Consider the following 19,868-nt stretch of genomic DNA (forward strand, 5'->3'; position numbering starts at 1 on the left):
CGTACAAACGCGACGTCGCAAAGAGAGACAAACATAACCGCGAACTCGGTCACCGTGACGACGAGTGTAGAAGTCATAGTAGTAGTAGTAGCAGTAGTAGCATGTACCTTAATTTGTGGCTTCCGCTACACGGGGGCAAACAAAAATATGAGACGAAGTAAGAAAAGGAAAAAGAAGTGGCGAGAGCAGGGTTGCCATCCTCGGCCAGGTGCAGCGAAACCGGAAGCTGATGGCGCCACCTGCCGGCGGTTAGCCATGCGTAGCTTTCCGGTTTTAGGAGAATTTCGCCGCGAAGTGTGTAGAAATGTAATGGAAAACGGTCTGGTTTGCGACGGTCGTTACTCGTTAGCTCTCTACAGGCATGGGTGCCGCGCGGTATCCATCATCAAACTATCGCAATCGCTTTGCAAATCAAACTGCTTTTGGAAAAGAGATTTTTCACGTCCTTTTTTATAAAGTTGCCTACCGCACTGACTTCACACCGAACACACACCAGACTTCGAAGCAGAGACTTGATCTCCTTCCAGTCAGGGCCAGTTCGTGTTTTACATATTATAGCACAAATAAACCCACCAGTAGAAAAGAAAGTAGCGCATTTTTTGTTTAGCGAGATGAACTGCTGAATCATCGGGCAACGTTATGAACAAGCATTTAATATAGTAAAACACTGGATCAAATAACGAATATCAAGCAATCCTAAGCATAGCAACAATTTCAAAATCTTCCAAATACGTAGCAGAAAACAAAAGCATCACAAGTACATGAAAACAGGAAAACGTGAACGCACGTCTCGGAAAGTAGTGTACGCATGAGAATAAATACATGTAATGCAGAGTAATCGAAGGTTTCGTTTGTAAAGAGCTTCGTTTTCATGGTTGTAAGAGCGTATCATCGTAGACGGTAATTAAGCTTATAACTAAAGTCACGGAAAAGTGGCTGTAACTTAGAGCCAGGTGTTGTTAACCGTGGTAGCCGTGCGGGCAACAACCATTATTTTCTTAATATGACAAGCTTAACTATGTATGAATGCAAATTTTCCTTTATTTTCGTGTGCCTACTGCGCCACGAAGAAAAATACTTGCTTGATGTTCTCAGTAAACGTGTGCCGATTTACTATGAAGAATATGAACATTTTATTCGAATTGGCGAAATAATTTTAAAAACTATAATCTAGGTAACTAGCTTTCATTAATTATACCTAAATGAGTAAAGTAAAACGATGCTCGAAGCTCATAGCGGAGCTTGTTAAAATATTGCGAATTGTAACAATTGCAGCACTCATCCTGCCTTTCTGCCTTTCTTTGTCCTCGTTCTTTGTGTTAGTTTTTTCAATTAATCATGAGACACCTACCAGCCCAGTTTTCCGCCTTGGCAATTTAGAAAACTCTACTTGGTGTTCCAGCGCTAAAAGTGAACAAAGGCCCCGGCGTTGGCACTTGCGCCAGGGATTCAGACATATGTAGTATATATAAATGATAATAAACATCTTGACCTGCATGTCTACAAAACTGCTGAAGTCATTTATGAATCGTTTAATGAATGTATACTTTCAAATGTGGATGGATCACCGATTTAAGGTTAGGTGCAGCATTTGCTGCGTACATACCTTCGCGTGAGCATTTTTTTTTTCTTCCTTTAACCAGGAAAGAAGGAATAAAAGGACGAAAAACCTGCGGCTCGGCCAGGACCAGCGTAGCTGACACAGCTGAAGAGGTGGCAATTATCCTTGCGATAGCAGGGTCAATGGCTGCTACAATTATAAGTGATTCAAACACCGCAATAGGCGATTTAGTCAAGGGAAGAGTCTCTCCAAAGGCAAAAGGGTACTGGAGACATGCCAGGATAACAAAATAATCCAACTAATATGAGCAGCATGGCAGCAGCCCACTGCCAGCTCCAGGGAAATGAAGGAGCTCTTAAGCTCGCCCGCGGCCTCATCTTCCGGGTAGGCTCGGACCCTGAGAACATTGTGAGCATGGACAGGCTGGTAAGCTGTAAAGAAATTACCGAGCACTATCGGCTAAACATGGTAGAAAGCCCACCGGAAGATAGGACACTAAGAGGCTTGTTTGTAAGAGCTAAGGCGCTTACAAACAAGAACATTTCCCAATATGGCTAACCATAGGCGTAGGTAGCAGATACAATTCTCAGATAGATGTATATTTTGTCGGGATAGGGCAGATATTATGCATATGGTAGGGAAGTGTCCGGAAATCCAAGATATATACCAAGAGACAGAAACGGAAGAACTTGGGGAGATTCTGCTGTTAAGCTCAGAACCTGAGGTTCAGCTTGATTTCATCCGACTGACCGAACCTGCCGCCCGGGCCCCAGGACTCCAGGCTGCCGTCTAGGCAGATATGGTGACGCCAATTCTGTACCTGTTGGATAATAAAATTTTTCCACCACCATCTTCTGTAAGCGGAATAGGCTATCTGAACAAGTTCTTGCAGTTATGCCAGCGATTTCTACGTCTATTCTCTGTTGCTTTATTGGATTTTTCTGTACCATAGAATAGCGGTGAAATTACAGTGCTATGATGTTTTCTTCGTTCCTTTGTTGCCATATTTTGCTCCATTCTCGCAACTATACTGGTTACTTTAGCAGGTTTTAATAACCTGACCAACCAAGTGTATACTAATTCCAAAGCACAAAACTTTCACTTACAGTTCCAAAAAGGTATTTTCTGAAACTCCAGTTTCTACAAACGCAACTGTCGACACGCAAATAGGTATCTATAGCGTGTATATATTTACATTTAGAATTTATTTTGCAGAAATAAGCAATAACTTTGCACAAGTAAACAATAACAATGTACATTTGTTTAATGACCCTTTGAAACGCGCTTTTTAGTCGCAGGACCAGTAGCATCGCTCGAAGACCTTGTGCGAGCACAAACAGGAGCAGCCCCGTAATATTGCCGAAAACAAAACAGCAAACCAGTTGTCAACTAAGGCCATTTTTGGAAATTGTTTCAGCCACGCGAGCTATCACACTTCACAACGCAGAGTGAAGAAAACTAACCAAGAAGTGCTGGATCCATCCGACCTGTGCGCGATACCATATGTGCACATTATAGGCTCCATAAACAAATCCCTCACACGTCCCACCGTTCTACGTCACTGCGTTTCACTGATACACCTCCGATACATCCTGTCGCAGACGATTCGCTTCTGCAGAGCAGACGATACATCTCTGTGCAGCACACGATGAGCTTCCGTGCAGCAGACGATGCGCTTCGGTGTAGCAGACGATGCGCTTCGGTGTAGCAGATGACGGGCGATCGCGCGCAGCAGACGACGCCGTGGCATGCGCGCCGTCCATTGTTGTGTATGGGGGGTGCACCCCCCGCCAAGCGAAGCGATCTCCATCTCCCCGCCCCGTTGCGTGACAGCAAAAGCTTACCTGTCACTTTTGGACTCCGCGATGAAGACGCATTGTGGGAAACCGTCTCCGCAGCGGCCTGCATGACGTGAACTCAGTCACGAAAGAGAGCAGCAGCTCAGACGAATCCATCGTTTTCGGACGCTACGCGGCGCAGACGGCGCGAGCCCATCGCCTCGACTGCGTGCATGGCTGCTGTTCTCACAGCGGCAGCGGCCATCTTGGATACAGGCTGACTGTGAAACGCTCGCATGCACTTGCGAACAACCGCCAGCGGACCTCTCGGTGATTTGATGGCGCCTGTAAGCATGCTGGAGAAGAAGCGACAAGGGTGGTTGAACTGTTGCTGTTCAAGCGCAGGGTTTGCTAGCTAGTTTCCGTTTTCTTCCGATGTTGAGTTCACACTACGGTCGTCGAAGCTGTAAATTCTCTGTGAGATCACGTTACACTTAACGGGCAATACTTAAGATCCGAAAATGATTGCCAGCCCGGTGTATCTAAAAAAAGATTTCGCTGACTTTTAATCACATTCTAATTTGTTCTACCTTCTTTTTCAGTTGTACATATGCACTTAAGTATGTCAACGAGTCCCCTATGTATTCCACGTTCTGTTTCTTTCTTTTACATGTCAGCGCTAGTTTTCTTTTCTTTCTTTCTTTCTTTCTTTCTTTCTTTCTTTCTTTCTTTCTTTCTTTCTTTCTTTCTTTCTTTCTTTCTTTCTTTCTTTCTTTTTTGCAGCATGGTTGTCACTGAAAAGGCCAAAATTTGTATTCTTCAGTGACCTATAAAAAACACTGGCTGGATTGCCTGTTCGGTACGATCCCCTTTGTTTGCTCCTTCTAAATTAAATCCACTGCACTACATTTCTACGCACCTCGTATGGTTGTAAACACGTGTTCTCTTTTATTGTCCCCACCCCAATGCAACACAACATTTTTGTGGGCGGTAAGATATCTCAATGAAATTAAATGAAACAACATGTCCTTTGTCGTTTCTTCCAACTTTTCTCGACCTTGTGAATCGGCACTGGGATTATTAAGGAAGTATCAAATAAATATTCGCTCACACTACTCCTTTCATGCTCCTGTCCGATAACTATACATCAATGCAATTAGTGGCCCCATAATGCGCACCAATAAATAGGGCATCGCGTTAGCAAGAACAACATGCTTGGCGTGAATGCATATCACAATTTCAACGAGGCATCAAGTCTACGCTGCATGCGTAAAATTCGTAGCTGTGGATTTTATTAATGCCATGGGCGGCTTGAGAAGATCAGCCCAGATGGAGCTTGCAAATCATGACAGGCAGCCCATGTACACGCGTTCCCTTAGTGAGCAATAGGATCGTGTTGAGTGCCTAATGCATGGACCACTATAGTCTTTTCTGCCGACCTAGACCACTAAAAAAATTCTGGGGGGCACTTTGGATCACTAATCCGCGATGAAGGGAAAGCCTCTTTCGCGCAATGGTCCGAAGCCTACCACTCCATCACCTCTTTCTTTCTGTTTTCACTCCCACCTTTGCGATGACGCGATATCGTAATCTACCAGCCAACAGATAAAGCCCCGCTTTAAGCTAGCCGATTGAAGGTGCCTGCGTGGCCTATAGGGATAGCGTGATTGCAAGGGTCTTTGGCAGGCTGATACTGCATGATGTCACCCTCCCATATGAAAGGAGAGGCCCGAGTTGGCAGCTCCTGTCAGACGTAATGTCAGGAAGCCCTACGTCTGCAGATAGTGCTCGGCCATGTCAGCTGCAAAGAAAACGTTACGGACGGACGGACACGATCCGCGAGCATGAGCCATTGAAGGCTATCGCCTTAAAGATACGGTGCTAATAGGCAGAGGGCCTTTGTACGTAGCTCTATACCACAAACCAGGTTTTTATTGTGACCACTAGCGTTTACGTATGTCATACATCTAGGAGGTCTTTCCCGGTAGTGCTCTTGATTATTTCAATTCATTTATACTGCAAGTGGGAATATCTTAGAGAGCCAAAAGCTTATAAGAGCGTCGACATAACAATGTCATCATCAACAGGTGAGTTGACTCCACAGCATAACAGACCTTTTTCCACCGACGTCTAAAAACACGGCCTTTCTTTCAGTTGTCCGCTGGCTTCCTTAGCGGACTTCCTTACTTCAATCACAACTCTATTGTCTACAGCCTTAGCATATAACTGATGTTAAATGAGCAGTGAAATCTTTTGAGACTAAATAACTCTGGGGCTTCGTCTACATTTTGTAATCCTAACGTGTCTACAGCGTTAACAATGTTCTGAATTTTACTATTCAGATTAAGTATTCCCGTACTTCTATAATCCTATATTAATAGGCTGCTGTACCTGACCAGACCTGACAGTATTCTATCTAGGTGCAGAATATGGATGGCTCTTAAGCTTGTAAAACATGCTGCTGAGGAAGCTTGTGCATTGCTCAACGATTACTGTAGCTCTTGATGAAGGCACACACAATAAGAAAATGCTTCATCAATTTTTCCCCTATGTCGCCAATTAGCTATTGAGTATATGCATCGCTCTCAGTCAAGCTGGATGGAGCTGCAACGTATTTAAAACTTCACATATCAATTTTGCGCTGAGGACATCAGGAAGGAAAGAATGTCATCTGTGTTTTAGATAAAGAAGCACACTTGCTGTCCAGCAACAATGCTTAAGCTAGCCGAGCACTTCAAGAACATGGATGCCTGATGAAGGAATACTAATGACTCCTTTTCTTAAAGGAATATGCTGATGGGTGTTGTGTCTGTGTTTTGAGCCGCTCATAAAGTGACAAAATGTCGTCGCGAACAAGCAAGTTTACGAACCTTTTTCTTGAGGGAACAATGTGGACACTCGGAGACTGCTACATGCCATCCTGAAGACACTATGAGGGCGCTGTCTATCAGCAAATATAGCGAGTCATTATCACCATCACCAGCCAGATTATACCCACAGCAGGGCAAAGGTCCCCCATTTTCATCCAATTAACCCTGTTCTGTGCTATCTGCAGCCACTTGACCCCTGCGAACTTCTTAACCTCCTCTACCTACCTAACTTTCTGCCACCCATGCTACGCTTTCCTTCCCAAGAATTCAATGGTTGCTCTTAGTACTTTTCAAATGCGCCCCGTCCCAATCTTATTCTCATAGTTGTTTCCCTTTCGTGGCCCGGATCTGCGGTTATACCTGTTCTAAGTAGACATATTCGCCTGCCACTTCCAGCGCTTCGCTAACTATTTTAAACTGCTGTTCCTACCCCAAGCTCTTCAATTTTTACCTTAGTCTTCTGCATATTATTCTTTAGGCCTACCTTTCAGCTTTTACTTTCTAGGTCATTGACCATTGTTGAAGTTGGTCCCTTGAGTCATAGTTAACAAGGCAGTGACATCAGCGAATCGTAGATTGCTTAGGTATTCCCCATCAACCCTTATCGCTAACTGCCCCCATTCCAATTCTTTGAATATTTCCTCTAAGAAAGCTGTGAATAGTACAGGGGAGACCGTGTCTCCTTGCCTAACACCTTTCTTTATGGGTATTTTGTTACTTTCTTTATGCAGAACTATGGTTGCTGTGCAGCCACTATAGATATCTTCCAGTATTTTCACATAAAACTCACCTACACCCTGATCTCGCAATGCCTGCAGGACTGGCTAAGGTTTCTATTGAGTCAAATGCTTTCTCGTAGTCAATGAATGCTATTCATATGGGCTGGTTTCATTCCGAACCCTTTTCTATCACCTGGTAGATAGTATGGATATGATCGATAGTAGAGTACTGTTTCCGGAACACTGCCCGATTTTTTTTTTATTGATGGAAGTGTATAAGGTGGTCCTAGTCCTATATTTCCTTAGTAAACACCTTGTACGTAACGGATAGCAAGCTGTTTGGTCTGTAATTTTTCAGGTCCTTAGCGCCCTAGCTATTTCCTATCAATTAAGATAATGTTAGCGTTCTTCCACAATTCCGGTACCTTCGATGTCATCAGACATTGCGCAAACAGTGTGGCCCCCCTTGTTTCCCCCTTTTCATAGCTTCTAAAGCTTTCTTAGCCTCGCCCTTCATTACTTGCGAGACGACTGATTGCTCTTCACTACTGCCAACCTCATTATTGTCCTGACTACTTCGGCTGCTATATAGAACTCCTCGGCTACATTTATTGTGTTGTCCATATTAGAAATGACCTTGTCCGCCATGTCACTTAGCACATGCATCTGAGTTTTGCGTATGCCCAATATCTTCCTCGCCGCTTTCAGTCTACGACCATTCTTTATAGCATGCTCAATTTTCCCCACGTTATACTTCCTTATGTCGACCACTGTGCACTTTTGACTATCTTTGATATCTCTGCCAGTTCTATCCAGTCTTTTGGGTTGGAGGCTTTCATACTTTGGCGTTTCTCGGTCAAATCTTTCGTCTCCTTAGATACTTTACCGATAACGTCTTCAACTATCCTACCGCCTAGTTCTACCGCGCACTCAATAAAGAAATCTCTGAAATTACTGCTCATAGCTGCTGGGGTAAGGTCGGCTTCTTCGGTTTGCACTATAGCTGCATGGTAGCATGTTATAGCTGGTTAGATGAGGACGAGCTAGTCTGTGCTAGGCATAATTCTTTCTCACCTCGTATTGTCACAATTGCTTCCTCACAATTGAACGACGAAAATCAAATTGCCCCAAACAAATTTCGCTTCAGTCTGAAAACCTGCGCGAGCTTTGCGATCGAACAGGCTTGGTTCGTTGAAACATCAACGGCTTAATCACGCTTGGTGCCACAGCACGCGCAACAATATGCGCGGTGAGGCAAGAAAAAGCACAGGCATGACATTGATTCTTTGCATCGGCATTTATTAAATATTACAGCGTTTGATTATGCCTCCACAACGAGGCACTTGCACAAGCATGCCCCACAAAGCCGCCAGTGAGAAGGAACAGAGGTTTATCACAGAAGGCAGTCCGACAAAAGCAGAGAATAGTAAAACCAAGCCCGACACGCGTCACCACGATCCTTGCATCGTGCACACCGGCATCACACGGAAGTAATGGAGAGTTTTAGCTTACCGTGGTCCGCGATCCGCTACCGTGATCCGCCACCGCGCGTTCCGCTGCGCATGCCCAGATCCCCTTGACGCCGATAGATGGCGCCACATACTGGATGCCGGCACACAGACCTGCCGCGTCGGGACCAATCAGCTTGAGCGCCCCGCCCACGCGCGGTAGAGAGTCACGGTGGCGGATCGTGGATCAAGGTAAGCTAAATCTCTCTAATAACAAACTGGCACGTCGTGCAAGACACTTGAACAGCTCACGTGAGTAGTGCTGACATTCGCTTATGTGCACTGAGAAATACCGTGCACCTTAAATAGGGTGTGCCTGAGCGAATTAATGTCACCCACACCAGCATACCTTCCTAAACTCAAGGAAAAGTGTGGCGTAGAGGATAACGTGACCAAGACGAAAACTGCGAAGAACACTACAAGATATATAATGTCGGTTTGTGAAGAATCCCATAAATTAGAGCCCCGCTTGTGCAAAATTATTCCGCTCAATTTGAACGTAGCAAAAAAAAAAAAAACAGTATTTCTTGCAGACGCCAATGTTATTGTGGACGGATGAGATCATTCCATTCAGAGCATTGCGAGACATTTAGGGAAACGTAGACCTCATCCTTATCGGAGGATAGAAGGCGTAATAAATAATCTGTCACGAAGCAAACACATCACACAAGAATATCCATCGTCTTAATAGGAACTTCGGTTATATGCAAATTGTTCCCAACTTCTGCGAGAGAAAAACTAATCGTAAGCAGTTCTTGAGAAAAAAAATTGTGAGCTACACCGGCTTCATAACTGGTAAGGGTTGATCTGGTTTTCTAATGGCACATACCTCGATTAAGGTTAAGCGGGAGATTATTAAGGGGACGTTGTCACTTTTGTCAGCGCTGGTCTAATGACATGACAGAGACATAAGGTGGAGCAACGAATATATAACTTTTTAGGCAACTTGGTATGCTCTGGACCTGAAACCTGAAACCAGTTTCAGGTCGATTGATTAAATGCCGAGACGACGGATATGTGCCTCTACGTCAGCTATACGCTGTCGGCAGAGTGCAATTTTTTGTGAAAAAGAAAAAGCTTTTCGTGAATTTTTGCCTTTCACATAATATAACCAAGACGCGAAGAAACTGATATCGGCCGGTAGCCAGCCAAAACATAAGGTTAGAATATTTCGTGAGTTCATCCCCCTGGATAATCATACGCTAACTGCCTCAAAAGTCCGAGTAGCTTAATTTCAAGGGCTAAGGTAAGATCTTACCAAGACTACCGCAAGAAAATAGAACTTGGCATTTATAGCCACCAGGATTGTGGCGAATACATTGAGAAAACGAGAGTTTTTTCGCCATTCTAAGCAAAGTGCGATGAGTATAATGATACATTTATTTTTAGTAGCGTTTTACTTCTGTTGGCTCATGTGCTCTTTGGTTACAGCCTATCCTCATGCAATATGGGGTCTCACATTTCGTAATGATAGAATCGCGGCGCAGTATAGTGCGAGCCAGTCAAGGAAAAATGTAAAAACAAAATACCATTTGAAAGTGTGAGGCGGCCTCGATAGTATCGCGCCGCATTTTGTTTTTCAGCAATACATGCATGGTGATGTTGTGCAATGCGAAAATATTCCGTAGGGCGGCGCATTTCTTACGCAGGAAATGCCTTTTTTGTTGGCTAATTAACATTCAACACTGATAACTCAACACCGGAATCGTAGCATATTGGGATGCCAAGTTAACAAAACCCCAGCACCAAGTGAGCGGCTTAAGACAGTGTAGTAGACATTTTTCGCCGAAACTCCCTAAAAGGATGACTGCAGCCCAGGGAAAACTTCTGTCTGTAGCTAGTCAATTCCCAGGGCCGTATAGATTTCGCTTACTTCTATAGGAAGAAAGTATATTAAGCACTGCAATATTCCGCCCACTAAATAGATTCCTTCTTCGTTTAAGAAAAAAAGAAGAAAAAAGTTCACAGGACACTTAAACTCAGCCTCTAAAGGATTGACGACCGCATGAATGGATCCCGTATGCTGCTGCGCTTGCGTATTCTAGTACGCGATCATTTCTGTTTTCTTAACCACTACACCTCGTTAAATTAATAATTAAATTGAGTCGAATCTCAGTCATATCACACATACTGGATAGCAAACAGTCGCCAGTTGCCTCACCATATTAAAGACCACCATATATAGGTATAAAGCCCCGCTTAGCAAGCTGTATACGAAGGTATCTGCGTGTCCTATGAGAATACGGTGTATATGACACGGAATCCAGAGGTTCCGGATTTAATCTTTATCTCAGCCTCGGCCATGTCATGTGTACTCTACTTTTGGCGCAACATCACCCGTTAACAATGCACTCCATGTTATTTGCCCAATATCGCCTGTCACCTGTCAGGGGCATGCTCGTTTTCTGTCACACCGCTGACAAAGATGAAGCCGGAATATTTCTGCAGAACGATGCCTTTAACTATGTTGAGTTAAAAAGAATGCACCTTAACGTGATACTCATCAAGACGTGGTCACTCAAAACATCAGTGAAATGATACAAGGTCGACGGCTGGCGTTGGAATGTCCTTGACAAGCCATTCATATACTGCTATACGAGACGTTCAGAGCCATGCACTTTGCCCCCCCCCCCCCCCCCCCTCTTTGGACGGCGAAATATATCTATACGTGCAGCCACTGCTTGGTCGGCGTTCTCATACAGCCAGAACAGTGCACCAATCCACATTTCTGTCTTGGTCCCCAACCGGCCTCTGATAGCGGGAGTGAGAGAGCCACAGACAATGTCGTTCAGCTGACGCGATTCCATCTTTACATTCTGAAGTCCTTCTTGGACGTCATGCGACGAGATCGCAGTGTGAGGACCGATGAAGGACGAGTATCAGGGCTGCAGACTGTATTAGCAGATCATATGTTCAGGCACCTCAACTTCCTGGAAGGCACTTGAGAGGCGAAGTCGTTGCTTACGGCCATTGCCGCTCCTCTAGCTACGTCACCGTCATCTTGGTCTTCATCGTCTGAGGACAGTGACAACCTTTGCTGTTGCAATGATGACACGGGAGCCTCGTAGGCGCTCATCTCTTGTAGAAGGTTCCAGGAATCTTTGAGCCTGGTCTTCACCACGGATTCAAGCGTGAACAGGTGTTCGTCCCAGGCGTCCGGCACTTCTTCCCTCATGAAGCGGGCCAACTTGAGCACGTACTCGGCGTTAGCGCCGCAGAATCCTTTGGCGGCCAGCACTTCGTCGGCCAGCTGGACGTGGCTGGCGGGGCCCAGGTAAAGAGGGTTGCTCGGGGTGGCGATGTACACGAGTGCGGGAAAGGGATCTTCTCGAGGGTCCCTTGGCCGAAACTGCACGAAACGCACTGAGTAGCCGCCCAGTTGGGCCTCGCGCTCGTCCAGGTAGCTCAGCGAGGCGCGCGAACTCGCGTCGTCGTCACGGAGGAGGAAAGCTCGACCCCACACCTGGCCCTAGACGAGAAAAGAAGACAGAAAGAAAGGGCACAGATGAGAATTTCGCTTGTTATAATAAAAGCAACTTGTCTTAAATGAAGAGATTCAAGTGACGTTCAGCAGACGGTGAGAACAGCATGAATTCAAATGTCCTATAAGGCTCAATAAACTAAGCTCAACTGTTTTTGGCCTGTGCCAACGCTGTAATGATATAGAGCAGGACACTCCAAGACAAAAAGAACACATGTACAAAACATGTGCAATGATGTAGCATAAAACATGCTTATTCCGTGAGGCTACTATTTCGTTCATCGCTAAGAGAGAAAACCAGGAAATAAAAATTAAAGAGCACTGCAGAATCTGCATTGGAATAAAACGAAAGCACGGATGCTGCTGTTGGTTGCTTGTGGTTATTCTTTGGTACTTTCAAATTGCACGCCAATCCCTTCCTATGCCCTTTTTCAGCTCTACTTCTGGTTGCGTGACGTCACATTCTCTACGTGACATTAATTAATTTATTGTTGATGCATGTTAGTCTTTGGTACTTTCAAATTGCACGCCAATCACTTCCTTTGGCCTTTTTCGGCTCTACTTCAGGTTGCTTGACATCACATCCTTGACGTTACCTAATTGAGTGACTTAACCATTTTATTCTTTGGTACTTTCAAATTGCGTGCCAATCGCAACATCTGTCACTCGCAGAACCCCGCTATCATCCTCGCGGTAGACAAGCGGAATTATGTAAGGGGACAGAAATGTTGATTTCGAAAAGCCGATGTGATTAAAACAATCGCCTCACGAGGGCAAATATCTATGCATTAATTTTCTGTAAATGTTACGATGGAAAAAAAAAATCGCGATTTCGATCTAGTACAGCAGCCACATAGTCCAGTGCAAGGACCGCCAGACATTTCAGCCTCTCGCAGACCCTAAATGGCGTACGGAACCCCAGTATAGTTCAGTTGTAACTGCCTCGCTTCCTTTCGTCCACGTGACTGTTAACTCTCAACCAACTTCCACCGCCAACGTCAGCTCGCCTTTCTATAACTGTGTGTCTAAAATATCTGCTCACTAAAGTATCCACGCGTGAGCAGCTGCCATTGCACACCCTCATCACTCTTTGCATCAGTTAGACGACTTCTACGAAATGTTTAATAAAGTTTTATTCTCGTTTCTCTAAAATAATGTTATTGAGAGCGATAAATTTAGCTCTCGTGAATGATTTAACGATGTAAAGAAGTGCCAGTGCCAAGCGCAATTGTTCAATAGATTTGAGGATACCCCGTTCCAACAATATCAATGTGCGTTAGTGCGCCAAAGTTGTGATCCAAGAGAGCTTCATTGCAGGTAACGAAAGCTGTTTTTTCGATTCCGAGCTTCTCTTGTATATTTTCTCGCCACGATATCATGCAGAGCACAGGAAAAGCTTGCAACACTGTAGCACACGCAAGTGGGAAAAACATGTTTCCATCCTCCAAATAAAACTTGGGAAAGACCCCTGGAGGAAAAAAAAAAAAAACATACACGAATATTGTCCATGACCATGGCCCTGAAAGGAACAATCGCAAGGCAGCTGCATTTTAAAAATATGGAAAAAGCGTAACAACGTTGAAAACGACCTCGCTCTTGAAAGAGCATGTTCGCCAAGCCGTCTGCGCGAGCTGTCAACAAGTCGTGAACGATCGTTGAACAAACAATACCACGGAAGATCCGAGTTCGGTGTCTTCTCTGCGCTGAAAAATTTGAGCGAACACGCAGTATAGAATCGGCTTTCAAGCATTCATCGCAAAGAATGGACAGAAATGGATCGGTACAGGCCATCAGCGTTGACTGATTCCAGCTCACCACGGGACTGCATGACGCAACACATGACTGTGCCGAATGGAAGAAGACAATGTAAACAAATGGAAGACGCACTTGCGGAACGATATGCGTTGATGCACCTGCGACCAGACCGCGAAGTCTGGTTCTCATGAGTCTCTATGCAGTGCGCCTGCTTTTTGTTTGTTTGTTTATTTTTTTAACCATAAATTGCCTGCGGTGTCAGCCGCTGCATTAAGCGAAAATGACATTATACGCTTGTCATTCAAAGCAGTGCGAGTAGCGGGGGCGTATCAATGCAGAGGTTAAAATTTCCTATAAGAAACTCTGGTTGAATAGAGATAAATATGATACAATAACATTCAATGTGTCACATTCGAGCCTTAGAGAGCTTTTGGCTGCTGACAGTGCAGTGACCCAGCGATAATACACTCTAAACACGGTAACCTTTGGGTAACCTTAGTAAAGGTGCACATTTCACATTGATGCATACCTATAATTAAAAGGTTACACGATGTAACCTTTCCACTTTTAACCTTAGTAAAAGTTACAAATGCTAAAGGTTGCTTCTTTTTATATATAGGTTACGCAGCATTTTTAGCGCTGTAACCTTTACAAAGGTATACATTATTTATTATGCATAGGTTATATATCTACAGCAAGCAGTTATTCGTTATAGACAAACTTGAAAAGTGTCTTTTTTGTTGTTGTTGCCGCTGCTGTTTGGCGTTTCTAGGTAAATTAATCTCGATTGCTAAACAAATGCATTGCTGGAGATCCACAACTCTAGAGCAGTGCATGTTCTCAGGCGAAGCATTTGGCGACCAAAATTCCAAACAATTAGCTAGTCTAAATGTAAATTTTTACTTTATGCTTTTCACAAAGTTATATGTGCTCCAGTGTCTTCAATGTGCTCTTCCTTTGCTTTGATACCACACTCTCTCTCTCTCTCTCTTTGTTCCATCAGCCATGATTAATTTTGTGTGCAGTTTGTAGCGGTTGTTCATGCGTCAATCGGACAAAGACTCCGCACAATGCCTCCTTACTCGATCTATACGGAAATCAAGCATTTCGAAGAAAAATAAGAAACGCTTTTATGAGTTATTTTCCCACGCATTCAGAGAATCAAGGATGATAATGTTTAAAGCAAGTAGACAACCAATGCGAGTAATAAAAGTCTAGAGCCTCTCTGTACTCTCAGCGTGAGGAATGATAAATACAAAGCACGAAATCAAAGCGGTCGATATTTATCCAATTATTTTTACAAATCGAATTTAACGACTTGCACAAGGGCTGCAAAGTTCAGTGAAAAAAACAAAAACAAAAAAAAAAACGTCGTCAGGGGGAAAGGCGCAGAATCAAGGAAGAAAGGAACAACTGAAAGCGTCTCATGTAAAATGCTTCAGGAAAGCAAGAAAGTGAAGATTACGTCAAGGGATTACAGACTCGTACAGGGGCGTAGAGCTCCGTTCCAAGCTAACACTATGTTGCTTTTCTTTCCATAGTAGAAGCTCTTAAATCTTTTAAACTGGCTTATTTTGGTCGCTTGAAGCCCCCGCCATCAAATGTGATTTAGTGGAAGGTTGGATACGCTTCTCCTGGTTCTTTTCAATGCACCGCTTTTTGCGTCACCTGGGTCGGCTTAAAGGGGATACACGAAGTGAACGCGAAGAACGAAATGCAGTCGAAGTATAAAGTGACGAAATCCTCCTAAAGTGCCCCAGTTAAGACGTCAAAAGGAACGCTTAGATTTACACCTTGCAGCTGTAAAAAACCCAAAAAAGGCATGCCTAGCCGCTACCTGCATATACGAAGGGCACGGGGAATGTGCCCGCCAGACGCCTTCATAAATTCAGATTTATATTCGCGAACTTCGAATTTTCGGTTTTCCTCGCTCATGTTTCTTTCTTATACATTTATTTTCCTTTTAAATCTTCCTCTCTATCTTGAAAAAACCTTCTGGAAAAAATGTTGAAACGAAGTCCTACAAGGAGCCTTCACGAAAGAGATATATATACACTAAAAAAATAACAGGTAACGACAGTCCGCAATATTACCAACTGGGCCACAGCGCGAACACCTGGAGGTAACGCGCAAGAAAAATAGCAACCAGACAGGGAAATTTTAAAGCGAAAGCCTTTAATGGCTCCAAATACTGTCATGACCCCTTCATTCCAAACGCCTTCGAACAGTTGGAATCGTCTTCCTCGTGCCATTGCTGAAATTACAGATGCCATTGCTTTTAGTACAGCTGTTACTAACCTTTTTTGCTCCAATGTCTAACATGCTTTTGCTGTCGTTTTCCGGTGATTTTGCTTGTTCAACCTCTACTGCTTGGTTGTGTTGCTGCTGCTTTTGTATTTTGGTATCTTGGAGCGCAGTCGCTAACATTTACTGTATAATGACCATTTAGTTTTGTATTATTTTATTGATGTATTGTGTTTTACTTTCTTTAGTTCACCTCCACTCCCCTCTGTAATGCCCTTGGGCCCTGAGGGTAAATAAATAAATTAATGGCTCATGCTGTCGTGGACAAAATGTGCCCGCTTTTGCGGCGGCTTTGATTGGCCGAGGCTGGATGACGTCATAGAGGTCTGGACTAATCACTGAGCACCACCACACTATGCGCGAATGCGTGCCTTATATGGCCATATGTCAATCGATGATTAATTAATATATAATAACTAACTGATTGGTTAATTAATAATCAATTGCTAATTGAGCGATTCGTTTAATTGACTGATTAATGACTAATCAATTAGGGATCATTCAATTGCGTACGTAATGACTAACTTATCAATTAATTAATGGCTAATTAGTACCAGTTGCGTAGCAGAATGCCGCCCTCAGGCTTTTTCGCCTTTCACTACTTCAGTGGCTAAAGTCCCTCGTAATTTTATTTCTCTTCTCGCAGCAACGAGATGTGAACGCCTGTTGTGTTTCGAATTTGCAGTCGTCCTAGCGTAACGTGTCTCTAAGACTGCATACTCGGTCAACGTGGCTTATTTTGGCTCTGGCCCCTTACTTCCAACTTCACCTGAAAAAGAGTGCCTGAACAAATAAAATGTATATTGTGCGAGCGCATGGTAGATCTGCCGGAAAGAAACTTGTGACAGTAGCAAATTATCTGAACACTAATAGCTTTCTCAAGCCAAGTCGGGTGTCAGCTTTGTAAAGGCGCTTGAACTAGAACGTCGTGAAGGCAGGCAGGAGCATTCGGGATGACTTTCAATGTAAACGTTGGTCACTGAACAACTCACAGCGCCATAGAAATATCAGGGTAGAAAACAAGCTAGATTCACATAAGTACGCAAGAAAATAACACGGCGCAGCGTTTTATTACCGTTGAAGGTCAAGCCGGAACCAACAGTTATACGGTGACGAACTGTATACCACATGACTTCCAGTCACGTTTTCACTTATCTGTACAGTTCGCGCAAGAAAACATGAGGACTGCGATTCGCTGAGCTCCCGTTTCTTCCTTCAGGTGCGCGCAATTAACTGGATCAAAAAGAGGAAATAAAACCGTACTGAATGAAACATTTGTCGTTACAGCAGCCTAGCGACGATGTCATGCAATACAGAGTGTTGAGAAGAAAAAAATATGAACCGCTTTGAAGTTACCTGCTGCTGTTATGTGTTGAAGAAAGGCGCAGCATACCTAGCGACGGCCCCTAAATAAACAGGCTTGTATGAAAAGATATCAAAGTTCACCTATCATATGCTACCAAATTGAAAGCAAGTGTCAGTCTCAGGTCAACATCAAAAACAGAGAAAAGGAGAGCGAGGTTGTTTGCAGTGAACCTGACGACTGAATAAACGTGCCGTGAAGCAGGTCCACGTTTCCGAGACTCAATCTCTACCACTAATGCGTTAGATAGAATCCCTAGACACGTACCATAAAGTATGTGCAAACTCGTACTGTTTGTCGAAAGGGGGCCTCAAGCCGGAAGATGTCGACGCTTGGGAGCTTAAAAGCATGGGCAGGCAGTGAACAAGATTAAACACCTCCCATAAGTCATTTCCTTACAAAACAAAAATACTTTCTAACATAAATTTATGTAATAATAAGAGTACCGGCCCTTTTCGCTAGCAGGCAGAGTCTCGAACGAGGATTAATGGGCGCACCTCGTAGACGATCGGGGACGCCACGACGGAACACAACAGGTGGCTTGGGCCGCTGGTCGGCGGGTCACGACCTCTCACCTCCGCGCCCGCACAATGCTTTCGAACCTTCTCCGCCCTTTCTCTGTTCCCTTTAAAAGACGAGGATCCTGAATCCCGCGTCCTTCGTACCCCACGTCAGGGAGTCATGGAGGCCGACCCTCTTTCCATGGTGCCTGCACCCTCCAGCAACGTTCATTGGCATATACCGCATTAACCCGCATAGAAGCTATGCTCTTCCCAAAACGCTTCACTTTTGCCTTTCCGAGTTTCAGCCGCCGCGCTGTTTCCGATTCTGAAGACTTACGCTGGGCTATTTTCCATGATAAGAATAGACGCGACTGAACAGCTGTGTAAGCGCTTTCCCAATTAATGCTAATGGGTCAATAAGCGGTGTTGCTGCGGTAGGAACAAATCTGGCAGAACTGCCTTCTTCAACGGAGCCTTTCTTTATAAACTCACTTGCAATGAAACGTTCTAGCCCTACTTTGGGTCCTAGCAGGCGTTCGTCATTTTTTTTTTTTTTCGTTGCAGTGGTTAACGCGCAGACTTGATGAAGAACGGTACATGTGCGTCGATACGGTATATCTTATAAGCAGGGGAGACCTTCTCTGCAACCCAGGCTTAAACGTCCGATCACGGGCCGTATACGCTATCTACGCGGGGATAGTAGACGCCTTCGAGAGTTTGGCACATACGGTCTAAGAAGCAGCAGTGGGTGCGCCCCCTTTGTAATCTGGGCCATTCTCCTCCCAGACAAGGGAGGAAGAGGTCCAGTACATAAAAATGAAAACAACAAACAAAAAAAAGGAGATTCAGAGCGTAGTGAAATGGGGACAAAGGGAGGAAAGGAGAGGCCGCACTACGAAAGAAGCATAAAGAAAGAAGGAAGCATATAACGAACTGAATATAAAGAAAACAATAAAATACACTGTGACACTAATGGCTAAAGAAACAGCCGCGCAACCGCACCCAGACGGATCAGAGGAGAGCCCTAGGTCGTGTCGAATGCGTGGCCTCGCAAGGACAGCTCGACCTCGCATTGGACTTAGAAGCACGGAGGGTAGGTCTCTGTTTTTCGCCAGCAGCGAAATGACGCGTAGCAGAAAAATGGAGAGCTTTATTTATTCAGAAAGAGACGCAAACAAATCAGGCAAGAAAGAAAAAAAGACGTGTGAACAAGCACATGCAGAATAGCGTCTCGAGAGAACAATGGTCATTGCTGGAAAACTACAAAAACAAAATTCCAGTCATTTTCTAAGGAAGAACCCGGGAGCTAAAAATAACGTGCCCACAGAAGGATAGAACCACACCTGAGATCAACTCTAATGGTGTCGCTATATCTGGTTGGATAATGCTGAATTGATTGCAGTAGCAATGACGTGGTATATCTTACCACACATTTTTGTCTATAGCCACGGCAACTTGATTTTACGTGTTCGTCGTACCCATAAATTCGTTGTTTCCAGGACCTCGTGCATACAGATTTCGCCAAACGTCTACAATAGCAGCCCCCGAGCAGAGCGGTTTGGTAGCTTTTTACTGACGCATGGTTTTTAAGATGATTTTGTCTGTTCTGTATGGTTTAACGTCCCAAAGCGACTCAGGCTATGAGAGAAGCCGTAGTGAAGGACTCCGAAACTTTCGACCACCTGGGGATCTTTAACGAGTACTGACGTCGTACAGCACACTGACGTCACTCCGTTTCGCCTCCATCGAAACGGAGCCGCCGGCGATCGGGGTCGATGCCGGGTACTCCGGGTACAGTAGTCGGGCATCTTAAGCAGTGCACCATTGCAGCGGGGCAGGTGTTTAGGATAAGGCAAGGAACTCGAAAGCAGGCAGCGTTATGAACACCACATGGCATGAAGGCACAAAGCTTCGCCAAGTTCGAGTGCTGCCCACAGGTGCTACTTTAGTAAAAGAAAGTTCTAAGCCTCGGTTGCCTGTCTGTGAAGAATGCCATGCGCATATGCGCTGGCCTTGCGCCGGACGA

The 19,868-nt window shown here is 44.6% G+C and overlaps 1 protein-coding gene across 1 annotated transcript in view; it reads right to left on the reverse strand.

Moving 5' to 3' along the window:
* Window positions 1-8,216: 8,216 nt before the first annotated feature.
* LOC146173704 (glutathione-specific gamma-glutamylcyclotransferase 1) overlaps window positions 8,217-19,868 on the reverse strand; it is a 35,716-nt gene continuing 24,064 nt past the window's right edge. The window contains exon 3 of the mRNA XM_084584872.1: window positions 8,217-11,905. Within this exon, the coding sequence (XP_084440998.1) occupies window positions 11,342-11,905 (564 nt within the window). The 3' untranslated portion in view covers window positions 8,217-11,341. The remainder of the gene's footprint in view (window positions 11,906-19,868) is intronic.

Source organism: Amblyomma maculatum, chromosome 11 (assembly GCF_055883805.1).
Source record: "Amblyomma maculatum isolate TAMU_Amacu chromosome 11, ASM5588380v1, whole genome shotgun sequence".
Lineage (NCBI taxonomy): Eukaryota > Metazoa > Arthropoda > Arachnida > Ixodida > Ixodidae > Amblyomma > Amblyomma maculatum.